The sequence below is a fragment of the Myripristis murdjan genome, chromosome 15 (genome assembly GCF_902150065.1).
Source record: "Myripristis murdjan chromosome 15, fMyrMur1.1, whole genome shotgun sequence".
Classification (NCBI taxonomy): Eukaryota; Metazoa; Chordata; class Actinopteri; order Holocentriformes; family Holocentridae; genus Myripristis; species Myripristis murdjan.
Genome location: NC_043994.1, coordinates 6,128,902 through 6,141,822, shown reverse-complemented (window position 1 = coordinate 6,141,822; position 12,921 = coordinate 6,128,902). Strand labels below are relative to the sequence as shown.

At 39.1% G+C, this 12,921-nt stretch overlaps 1 protein-coding gene across 1 annotated transcript; it reads left to right on the top strand.

The window, feature by feature from the left end:
* Nucleotides 1–4,935: 4,935 nt before the first annotated feature.
* On the top strand, nucleotides 4,936–12,083 carry myoz1a (myozenin 1a). The gene is made up of 6 exons (XM_030070804.1): nucleotides 4,936–5,087; nucleotides 7,297–7,383; nucleotides 8,516–8,703; nucleotides 9,910–10,163; nucleotides 10,923–11,141; nucleotides 11,797–12,083. Exons 2-6 carry the CDS (start codon nucleotides 7,299–7,301, stop codon nucleotides 12,029–12,031), a joined length of 981 nt encoding a protein of 326 aa, XP_029926664.1. The 5' UTR covers nucleotides 4,936–5,087; nucleotides 7,297–7,298; the 3' UTR covers nucleotides 12,032–12,083.
* The last annotated feature ends 838 nt before the right edge of the window (nucleotides 12,084–12,921 follow it).

Genomic DNA, 12,921 nt, shown 5'->3' with positions numbered 1-12,921 from the left:
TTCATTGCACATTTGACCAAGTTCTTAAGCAATTATTTATGGCATTGTTTCTGACAACTTATAAGATTAATTCTGTACATCAAAGATCTGTTCTGATCTGTGCATGGTGTAAGACCACAGGGGGGAGACACCAGCAAAGAAAACCTAAACACTGTACATGACACAAAGCATTGCCCATCTGGAAAGACATGTGGAAACTGCAACAGCTGATCCACATTGGCTGCCATATATCAGATTTCTGCTGATTTCCCCCAGTTGTATCAGATCCAATTAATATGCAAGAATCCCAGATGTAAATTACTATACCTAAAATATAGGCTTGATCACAATGTCAGTCTCTCTCTCTCTCTCTCTCTCTCTCTCTCTCTCTCTCTCTCTCTCTCTCTCTCTCTCTCTATCTATCTATCTATAGTAATGGAAAATACTCCATTCAGTGCTAAATTGCACTGATCTACAGTAACTACAGTCTCACAAAATAAAAATGTAGAGAATGCCAGAGCCTCAAAACTGTACTTAAATATAGGATGTGAGTAAATGTTACTTCCCACCTCTGGTCCATGAGAAACTACGTGCCCTTGAGCAGGATACTGAACCTTTCAGTTTTCACTCTTTATAACATACTTTGGATAACTGTATCAGCAAAAATGACTAAATTGTCAATGAATTGCAAAAACACATATGAGACACACCCTGTTAAGTTTAAGATAGCATTACATTTGCAATGAGTCTTTTCTTGTTCTAACAACCATTTGCCATTTGGTGGTGCTGTGGACTCTCTGTTGAAATCCACTTAGGCGATACATTAAGGCTCCCTTAGTGAAGGAGAGAACAGCCAGCATTCACAGGGGCATTTAGCTGCTGCCTTTCACACTCACAGGGCAGGCCTGGTGCCTATATATAGGGCTGTTAATATTCAAACACTGGACTATTTATGGAAAAAATGACCTTTTGCCAGGCCACCACTGTAAATAAGAAATTGTTCTAACTTGAATTGCTTTAAAAGGTTTGACTAAAAAAAAAAAAAAAAAATCAACCATGGCTACTCAGTCCCTGGAAACATTCTACTTTAAGGGAGTGTTGAAATGTTATATATATATATGTCCCTTGAGTTTTTGTTTTGGTTGGTTTATATGTTTGTTTGTTTGTTTTTGGGGATGGAATCATATTACCACCATCATTTCTGGAGGAAGAAAGTGATCGAAGGTGATTATACACCATATAGTTTTTGAAAATCAGATTTGGCATTCCACGTGTGCATTAAGTAATTATCCCTTGACTTGTTGGCATGCCACAGGTGGTTATGAATGTTTCCAAGACTTGAGAGGCATGGAAGCTATTGTTCATGAGGCACCCATTCTACGGGGGACGCATAGGTGGAAGTTTTCCATAATATAATGAAATTATTAGTTTAAAAGTTTAATACTTTAATTTAAAATTAAAATTGAGAATGAATGTATCCTCCTTCACAATCTGAGGTTTATTTTATTGTAAGTGAAATATTCTCCTGCACTGGTACATTTCAACTGCTATACTAAACAACCTGTTCCTCTTTGGAATCAGCAGTGCCTTTATGAGGTTTACAAAATGAAAACTAAAAAGGAGGTAGGACATCAAGTGGTAGGTCTGGTGAGCTACCGAGGCTCTCCTGTGGGTAGATTTAATTCTTGGCGGGTATCAAACTGCGCAGGTGACAATCCTGAGCATCTTCAGACAAAATTTCAAACTAAGACAAACCGCCTTACATGGACCTTTTGTGTGTTTGCAAAATTCTTTGAAAAAAGATAAAACATAATGTTAATGTCTGAAGCCAACCAAGCATGCTTCCATTCAAAACCACAAAAAGACTCTAGACATGTGACATATCTGGAACATATTTTTTCCTCTTCTGCAGCATTAGAGGAGGTATAAGGCAGAAAGGTAATGGTGATTGATGCATCACAGGAAACTCTGACAGTGTGAATAGCTGTGAAGAAAGGAAGATACACCCAACACATTGTTGCATTTCACCAGTTCATTCCAGCAGTTTGATAGTGGATATTGAGCACTGAGGTCTTTGAAAAAAATCCAACTGTGGGTTATTGGCTGGGGCCAGAGAGACAGCATAATACAATTAATAGTAATCCCAGGCAACAGTAAACATGTCAACCCTTGTGAATGATGATATCCCTGTCTGGGCCAGTCAGTAACAAATATATTACTTTTCTGTAAGCTATGGAATTTCTGTCAGCAATTGTATTTCCTTGCCTGGCCGGGCAGTGTAATTTACAATGCCTGAATGCATTGGCAAGATGCATTATATCTCAGTGTAGGTTTTGTCAAAATCAAATCAGTGGAAATATTGCACATGTCACATGGATGACTGAGCAAATGATGTAGTGCCCCCACCCTCTCGTGGGTTGATCACTGCAATTAGAAAGAGGCCAGAATAACACAATAGGCCTTTGTCACAGCAGCCATTTTGTCATGAAACAGTAGGCACATGTGTTACTGATGATATTAATTACAGTTCTGTTCTATTTAGGTGTAACAGAGCCATTCCAGTGAGCCAGCATGCACAATAGCAAGGCACTAGCTCTGTTAGACCTAAATGGAACTGAACCTTAATTACTGTCAGCAATAACACCTGTGTTTACTTGCTATTTCATGTCAAACTAGCTGTTGTGAAAAAGGTCTGTGAGACAAATCATTTTGCTTAAGTGTAATGAAAATCCAATTTAAAGGGCCTAAGATACTGGACATGATATGCAGGCAATTAAAGAAACGTTGCATTACTCCCACAGGCCAGACTGATATTGAAAATGGAAGAACAGAGTAATGACACACATCATTCTGTAAAATTTTGTTGAATGGACTGAGGGATGGAGTTCAGTTTCAAGAAAATGTGTTTTGAGGACTTTTTGAGAGGGGGGGAGTGAGGACGGTGTCATTGCATTTACATTCACATACATCATGGGTTATATGGAATTATAGTGTTCCCACTGTGAACGCAGTAATGAATGCTTATACTCCAGCCTACCACACACATGGTCTTTTAATTATGGTCTTGTGTGCACTGTAATTGTGTAAATCTTTTTGAGGATCAGGGATACAGCATATTAGGGCAATGCTGATGATATTGTGATTTATATGTGCACTCCCCCCATTGCACTGGCAGTACAAGAACTTCAGGCTGCATTGGAACTTTTACAAACTGCCCCATTCAGTTTAAAATTGTTCTTAAATGCCCAGAAAATGAAGGTCATGGTCTTCTTAAAAGCTCACTCACAGTTGCTTTACAGGTTTAGCACCTTCACATCCGATGGTAAATCCTTTCAAAGGGTGCCCTCATGAGGGTTCTTGGGTGTATGGATAGATGACCAGCTTTTACTTAATATCCATATTGCTAATCTAGTTAGGAGGCTCAACATGAAGATCAGCTTTTATTTTAGAAAAAAAAAATCTTGCTTTACTTTTAATGCCAAGCAAAAGCTTGTGAAACTACATTTTTTGTCCGCAATTGATGACGATGACATATTGTGTATGCATCTCACAAAACCTTCATTCAGTGTACCATGCGTCTCTATGTTTCATTAAAAATGCAATATCCCTTACTCACCATTACATTCTTTATGATTTGGTGGACTGAACATCACTGATCATTCACGCACAACAGCAATGGTACATGCAATGGTACATTTTTATTTATAAAGTGATACCAGGTAAAATTCCAGCTTACCTCTGTATCCTTCTCCGTCTCAGTTTTGGTAGGTTGGCATCTCCCTACTATGCACCTGGACGTAGAGTAATTTACAAAAACATTATAAACATTCATATCCATGACTGAATTTAAGAGCATCATAAAGAATGTGGTGATGCATCTTTCTCTTGAGAACCCACCATGTTTGAATAACTGCCTTTCTGTTTTATTGTGATTTTTTTGATATCATGTTGTATATTTTAATTTCTTGGGATTTTGTCTGGCTGCTATCTTGGTCTCTCTTGTAAAAGAGGTTTTTAATCTCAGGAGGACTTGGTAAATTTACCTGGTAAAATAAATGTTAAAAAAAAAAAAAAAAAAAAAAAAAAAAAAACTGTGTCATGTGGGCTTGCATGCTTGTGTTGGCTTACATAATTTCACATGAAGATAGCGACCTCAATGTGATATTACAGTACCTGATCTGCATTTGGACCAAATTTCAAACATGAGGCACTGGCCTCTTTTACTTCCAGTTCTTTGATGTTAGAGATTGGTCCTTTTTCAAATGTTAGTGTAATGTTGACAAGGAATAAAACCATGTGTACAAGTTGCATTTGGTCTTTAGAAAGCTCTATGCCAGGGACTCCTATACAATCATATTTGTTTTGGCCATCCAAACATTTATCCTGTGAGCTATCTGAGAAATCTGTCTCTATACCTCAGTCATGTCCAGTAGCAGGATACTGAAGAGACACTGAAAATAAGATAATCTAGTGTTAGGTTAAAGGCAGTTAAATGATGGAGGGTAAAAGACCAAACCAATTACCCTACTTTGAAACACGCATACTGACACACACTAAATGTACACATATGTTCGAGCTTAAACATGCACCGTGCTCACTCATATACACTCCATCTCCCTCCCTCTGTCTCTGTGTACCTCAAACACACCCCCGAGTCCTTTGAGGCTATCTTATAAGTGAGTTAAGTTCCCCCACCATTCTGTTCCCCCCGTTCTTTGCAGCTAAATATAGATCTCTGAGCCATCTGTCAGAATGATTTTGCTCTCTTAATATCCCCATCAGCACTTTGAGCTGGCCCAACAGAGACTTCTACCCCTGCCTTAACAGCCCCCCGCCCCCTATTCAACTCTGCACATCACCCTCCTCCTCTTCCCCTCTTGACACCACCACTGCCACCCACACCCCCACCCCCAACCACTCTGGAAGTTCTGCCATCTGAGTGTAGGGTGGGTTTTGCACTTCCCGGGACCTGGGTCCAGCTGTAGGGTCAGAGGCACTGAGGGATTTGTAAACTTGTGATCGAGATCACCAACATTGCACCCCAGGTTTCCTCTTCTCTCTGGTATTTATAGGCCTGTGGCTCATCCAAGGATTACAACAAAAACCCGGTGAGTGGATCTGCATCCCGTCAATGTGGTTTGTTCTACTAACCAACTGATAGCTTGGGTTTACCCAGAAGTTGGTCATTGCAAGATAGGAGGATGGGAAAAAAAGATGTGCAACAGTTCTCCATCTATATGCTGTGGGGTTGTGAGGGTTAGTAATTATGCAACTGGTGCTGGGTAAAAGACGTAGTGGAAGAGGATCTCAGCAACTGAATGAATCTGTTTATTACAGTAACTGACTGAGTTTGTGGACTATAAAACGCTTTTGATGCTGCCAAACAATGTAGCCAAACGACACTGAGAGTCCTTTGCTGCTGCTTTGCTGAGATTCTCATCAAGGCTTAAAATGACCAAAGGAATGGGAGAATGTGCTGACCATCCGTCACTGCATGCGCTGCTAAGATTTTATATGGTGTTACCAAACCCTGGCTGAAACACTCAGCTGAGCTAGGAGGGGGCGGGAAACCTGAGTACCAGTGGTCCTCAGCTTCGTGATCATTTTTGGAGAATTACAGGGGTGTCCCCTGATCCCCTCTCTAACTTCAGCCATCGCAACCAACCCAGTCCTTGGTCAGGTTTCAACAAAGATTCAAGCCTTCCCTCAGAATTGTTTTTTTTTTTTTTTTTTTTTGTGCTTTGTGTTGTGACAAATTGCGTCAAGCCCATTTGATAGTCGAATGACGCTGTTACTCGCCGCTAAAATGTCTTGGCTTGAAATGGCATTTAAAAATAGCTACAGCGGATTGAGTTACAGCCAGTAGATGTTATGTGATGTTTTGCCACTTGATGGAGCCTTAAAGGAACTACTAAGAGCTGAAGACCCCAGCTATCACACTGTGTGGGTACACAGAAATCAGTCTGACATCTCAATGCTGATAATGTAAAGATAATAGATAACATTGTAATGCAATAGGGAACACATGCAGCTTAATCAGATACATATAATGATCCAGGGGGCCACCAAAGAATATGTTGTCTTTGGTGGTGAATGTAATTTTTTTTTTTTTTTAAAAAAAGCACCTATTGACAAGTCTTGCTAACCCTGTATAACCTTTTTAAGCAACACACTGAAGTACCTTCTAATGGCTAGTTACCTTCACAGCAAGAAGCTTCCTGATACAAGCACAATTTTATGTTTGTGCTTGGGAAGCTTGGCTGCAAATTGGAGATATGGTCAGATGGTGTGAATAATGCAAAATGCTATTTTATGATTTAGAGGCTTTAATAACTTAACAGCAACAGAATTGCACTGGAGTGTATTGATCATTGATGCCTGATTGAAGTGTTTCTGTTTATGTTTGGGCAGTCTGTGTACAGTATCTGATGTCTCCAAACAAAACTGAAATGTGCAGCGGGCTATATGTTTCCTGTGGCCAGACATCTGTTTGACTGGGGAATGTGGGGAATCTGAGGACCCTGACATCACCCTTGAACTTGAAAAATGAGCAGGGCCCATGTTGTCCTGATCACGGCCTGGTACGCTTGCGTACCGTGGTTTCACTTTCAGGGCTGTTGATGACAGTGATGATGGTGGCGGGGTGACCTTAAGACTCGTGTATGATGATCAAAGATAATCACAAGGCAGACTGTTCAAGTTTCTCTCATTACGTGAATTGTGCCTCAAGATTATGCGCATAATCACTTCCTGCAGTCTAGATTTTTTTTTTTTATCTTTAGTCTGAACTTGGAACTATATTCACTGGATGTCATCTTAAATGGAAAAAAAAATAAATCCCAATGTCAGTTCCTACAAATTTGATCAGTTATGTACTTTCTGTCTGTTTGCTGAACAGCAGCTGTGAAAAAGAAAAGTGTAACCCATAAAATTATTTGAGCTTTTTGACAGGAGTTTTATATTATAGTGCTGCTAAAGCTACTGAAATGGAGAAATGGTACCCATAATGTCTTGAAAACCAACCCCAATGTCACCAAATCAACACAATGTCCTGAGCAGCTTGATAAAATCCCTGATACACTTTTATCTCCCCCTTTTCTAACTTTGGAAGAAAGCATTTCATCTTTATAAATGTTACAAAACCATGTCAGATTACTTGAATAACATTTTATTATGTTTGAAAGACTGAACTTCAAATTAATAAAGAATTTCTTTCTGAAGGCTTTTTTTTGGCAAAGCGGGACAGCATGGATATTTTGATTACTTAGTAACTAATGAATGACCTTTTCACAAGCATGTTCTCTTTCCATCCTCCAGTCATGCCTCTGGGAACACCTGCCCCCCCAAACAAGCGGAAAAAGCCCTCCAGGATCATTACTGACCTGTCACATATTACTCAAGATGGTAAGACAAGCATACAAATAATCACTTTCAAAAGCCTATTTTTTTTTTTTTAAATTCTTTTCAGTAAAGTCATGTTATATTGTGGCAATTTAGTTCCTTTTACTGTTGTTGTGCTTGAATATATTTAGTTTTATTGTTTTTAGTTTGTTTTAACATTTTAATTCTCTTTTGTTTGATTATACCATGTTTTTATTGTAAAGCAAGTTGTAACTGTGTTTTTAAAGGTGCTATAATACATTTTCAGATAAACTCAGCATACATCAGTAGCTGAGTAATAGGTGCTTGGTAGGTGGGATAATTTTATAATCTGGCAAGGTGTCTGGGGTTTCATCTATTATAGTAAAATAAGTCACAATAAAAGATGATGACAACCTAAACAATGAAAAATCATTGTGGAAACCTGCTTATTTAGTAATGTATGAGCGTAGATGGAAATTAAATTCTCTCTTCAGATCATTAAATATTCTATATGTTGGTGTTATCAAAGTGCAATAAGAAGAGTTAATCTCCAGTGAAACCATTTTCAGAGGAATCAGAAGTAGAGGGGAAAGAGCGAATGGGGGCAGCATTAGTGGTGCATATATGTGTTGCTGTGCACAGACTTGCAGTCAACCAAACTGCTGAATCATTTCAGTTTGCACCATCCGTATCTTACTGTAGGTCTTTATAAAGCTGGATATAAATAAGCCAAATCATTATGTGACTGAACTAGAGCAAGGGATGGAGAGCGAGGAAACAGTGTGGGTGTCTTGAAATAAGTTCGCTATTAATATTTGCTTTCCTTTCCAGGAGAGGACAAAACCATGAAACACAGTCTCTTAGAGGGGACTTTTAATCCCTGTCAAATCTGTCGGCCTAAGTGATATAACTGTAAAATATTCTACCCACCATGTTCCTCATTGGGCATAAAAGTACATTTTTCATAATTGCTATTACAAATATCCATGTATGTTCCCTCTGGATGTCTGTTATCTAGGATAATGTATTTTACTTGATATGCTCAAAAAACAGATTACAGTATTTCTATGAAATGAGGACAATATTTTAAATATATCACAGCTCAGAATTACTGCATTACAAAGACATACATTTGAATGGATGCCCACCAAACCCTGCTTTCATCTTCACCCAGAGTATGAATCCGAGCCAGAGGCGTCCGAGTTCGACCTGGGGACAAAGATCAGGACTCCCAAAGACATCATGCTGGAAGAGCTGTCCCTGATGAAGAACCGAGGCTCCAAGATGTTCAAGATGAGGCAGCAGAGGGTGGAGAAGTTCATCTATGAGAACAACCCGGACATCTTCACAAGTGACTCTATGGTGAGAGCTAAATTAGGGAAAAAAACATCTGATAGCCTCTCTGACATTTCACAGAAAAATAGCCTTGGTAAAATTATGTTGAAAATGTAAGGGAACTTAGAATGCATTGAAAACATCAGTGATACCTCTTTGCATAGAAAAATGTATGGATTATTATGAAATTTCACGGTGAAATGTTGCTCACAATGTTTTAAGAAACTTGTGATGCTGTGGAAAATAACTTCATGGTGGTAACCTTGCTAGCCTGGATCCAGCCCCTTGAATGATTCATATCATTCAAGCACATAACCATTTTATGATTGAATTTTATAATTCATGGGATAAGCAAAGCTATATTTCAGGCTGCTGTCCTGTGATCAATAATATCTCTACCCTCAGCCACACATTGTTCCTTATCAATCTCAAGAGTTGCTTTAACCATCTGAGTACATACAGTGCAGGCCAAAAGTTTGGACAAACCTTCTCATTCAATGCGTTTTCTTTATTTTCATGACTATTTACATTGTAGATTCTCACTGAAGGAATCAAAACTATGAATGAACACATGTGGAGTTATGTACTTAACAAAAAAAGGTGAAATAACTGAAAACATGTTTTATATTCTAGTTTCTTCAAAATAGCCATCCTTTGCTCTGATTACTGCTTTGCACACTCTTTGCATTCTCATGTGTTCATTCATAGTTTTGATTCCTTCAGTGAGAATCTACAATGTAAATAGTCATGAAAATAAAGAAAATGCATTGAATGAGAAGGTGTGTCCAAACTTTTGGCCTGTACTGTATAAACATAGGATAATAGCAGCCAGCAAAATGCACTCCAGTCAGAGTGCCAAATAATGGTTTTAACCTCCCCTAAGAACTGACCCCTACCAGTCCTTTGAATCCTGATATTCAAAAGGAAAAATGAGGTTAATGAGCAAATATGAATACAATGACAATGGATGGTTTTTGTAGACATTTTAATACACTATTTTGATGGAAAATCCGGTCTATAAGTAGACAGATGAAAATTTATGGAAAATTCACTTTGAGAGCTAAACACTAGGCTATGGAAAACATGGAATGAGGTGAATTAACAATGAACTGACCAGGAGGTCACAATCTTGAGTTTATACCTCAATTATGGATTGGTTATCGTGGTTTGAAAACAATGGACTCACAGAAAGACAAAACCCAGTTGCAGCTGTGCTGAATATTTTTGTTTCAGGACAACTTGCAGAAGTTTGTTCCCTCTCTGGGTGGTCAAATGATGGATGCCGGGGGACACCTTGTAGGCAGACAGGTTGGAGGACAGGCCGGAGGGCTGACCATAGGGCTGGCTGGAGGGCTGACCAGAGGGGTTGCCCCTGTACCCCCGCCAAAGCCTGGAAGCAAAGGGGCAGGTGCAGGGGGGGCAGGGGGGCTGGGAGGTGCAGGCGGAGTTGGAGGTGGCCATGAGCATGGTGGAGCAGGTACTGAGTGGTCTCCACTAAAAGGTTAGTTTCCCTCTCTTTGAGCAGGAAGTGCACCATGTTATTTATTTATTTATTTGTTAAAAGGGGTTTTATTTTTAATGGTGCTTGCCACAAATCCTGCACAGAAAATTAATATGGAATACAATACATAAAATGTCAAAGCTGCATTTGGCTTTGCACACCATGCATTTGACTAGCCACAGGAGTGACGAGCTCACTTGAAAAAGCAACAAAATGAATTAATGAATAAAAGATGAATATTTGATTTGACTGATGGGAAATTTTCAAAAACTTTTCTTTCTGCAGCTGGTCTTACACATTGTTTCCCTCACATCTTTTACATCACCTTTTAAAATCTATTTTGACTGAAATCCATTAAGTGTGGTCTTTACACTATTATGTTTACTCCCATATTTTTTAACTCTGTTTTCTAATTCTTCTTAGCTTGTGGTGCCTTGTTTACATGTTTTATGCTGTTTTTAATCTTTAATCTTTTTTTTTTTTTTTTTTTTTTTGGATTGCACTATATTTCATGTTTCACTGTTATTTGATTGTGTGGTACTATAAACTATACAAAAAAATTGAAAATCACACTTATTGCTTTTGCCATTACTTGTAGTATTTCAATTGCTACTACACAGTAAAATCCACTGCTAACAAAAGTTTTGATGACATATATCAAATGACCCACATATTATTATAAATATTAGCCAACTATATAGTCTACATACTGAATATACAGTAGCTACAACTATATACAGTTAAGTGCTATCAACTCAATAATGCCATTTCCTCTGGTGATGAACCTTCCCTTCACAGGCGGTGCAGCAGATCAGAAAAGTAAGAAGGAGATCCATGTGAAGACGTACGTGTCCCCATGGGAGAAGGCCATGAAAGGTGACGAGAACCTGGTAGCCACTCTGAAAGCCTCAATGCCTGGCCCTATTGTGCATATCGACCTGCCCAAGTACAAATGTTTCAACAGGTAATAATTCCCCAAGGGCCTGACATGATGGGTTCTTCATGTCAGTACTTATTTATTTATTTATTTATTTATTTTGTGAAACCTCTCACAGGGGATTATGTGATCACCCTCATCTGTCCATGTGTCAGTCTGTCAGTCTGTCAGTCCCTCTGTCAGTAGTGTAACTTAAAAAGTGCCAGACGGTATTGCACAAAACTTGGTGGGGAGATTGCTCATTGGTCAGAAGTAATTAAAAATTTAGGTTAGTCTGGAATGTCAGCACCCACTTTTCGTCAGCCAGGTTCTGGAAGTAAATTTCCCTTCCTTTTCTCCCTTAGACTTTTGGAAAAATTTGTATTTCCAGAATGCTACTGCTCAAATAGTGTCTATCCTGTGCAAGATGGATTGTAACATTATTTAAATTGATTCTGAACAAAAATACATTCAGAAAATATCCGGCTCCAAACAATGCAACGACAGTCGGTAGAACTTGCCTATAGAATTGAGGGTATTGTAGTACGTCTGCATTAGAAAAGGGAATAAAGTCAATCCCTTAAAAATCCCTGTACAGTGGGTGGGGCTTAGAACAAACAGGGATGCAGTTTCCACTCATCTAAAGCCTTTGTCCATGTAGTCAAATACACCTGGGCTTTAATCCTTTCCCTTGCTCTGTCAGGACTGCCATGCCATTTGGAGGCTACGAGAAGGCCAACCAGCTCCTGAAATTCCAGCTGCCGACCAGCGAGGAAACCAAAGAGGAGCCTGAGCCGGCAGTGGTTTACCAGCAGGATATTGGCTGCCGACCCTCCTTCAACCGCACTCCTATTGGCTGGGTGGGCAGCAGTGAGCCCAGCAGCATTCACATGGAGACGGATACCGTGCCCTTTGATGGAGAGACCGATGAGCTGTGAAAAACATTCATACTGTGATAACACTTATTATGCCTACACACACACACACACACACACACACCAGCATGCACGCAGGCCTTTACGTACGCATGCACATGCATGATAGATGAGCTTACAGTTGAGTCAGATAAGTAGACTGGAGTTGAATCTCTCAGTGTGGATAACAGATTGCCTAGGAAATGCAATCATGTTATTATCTTGCTTAGTATTTGGTCATGAGGCAAAGACACAAGACACTTTAGAGATAATGGAGAGATTAAAAGATTTCTTTGTTAAGTTTATTGCTGCCATTAAACTTAGGTGCGCAAATTCAATCCAAGCACTCAATTTCACTTCAAAGCACTTCAATTTGTGAAATATATAGTTGCACTTAGGCAGAAGCGATACATTTTGTAAGCAAGGAAAGAATGAAGCACTTATGAGGAGAGGATTAAGACTATGTTGCATTTGTATGTGCATGCTGTCTTGATGTCAACTTGTTCCACAGTAGTTTTTGTTTTTAGCTCACAGTCTTTGTTACAGTGCATTTTGTTGTTAAGGCCTTTTGATGCAAATCACCTTTGCTCTGAGGAAACCCCACTGAACTATCTTCAGGATGCATAGAACTGATGGCTGATCCATTAGCCTTCTGTACCATCCACATTTACTGCACAATAAACCTTGTAAGATTGTAGTATGCCTTTGCTGTTGTGATTAATATTTCAAAGAAAATCCCATTGTGTGTCAGCAGGTTTTTGCATGGTCCTATGAGCAATGCCCACCTAATTATTTAATAAATACCATGCAAATTCATCTACTTTGAAATTTTATAACAGCAAGAGTGGCACAGCTGTATAAATGGCCAAATTTCATCTGTGTGGCCTGAAAAGGCCTGTAGGCTGCTTAAGACT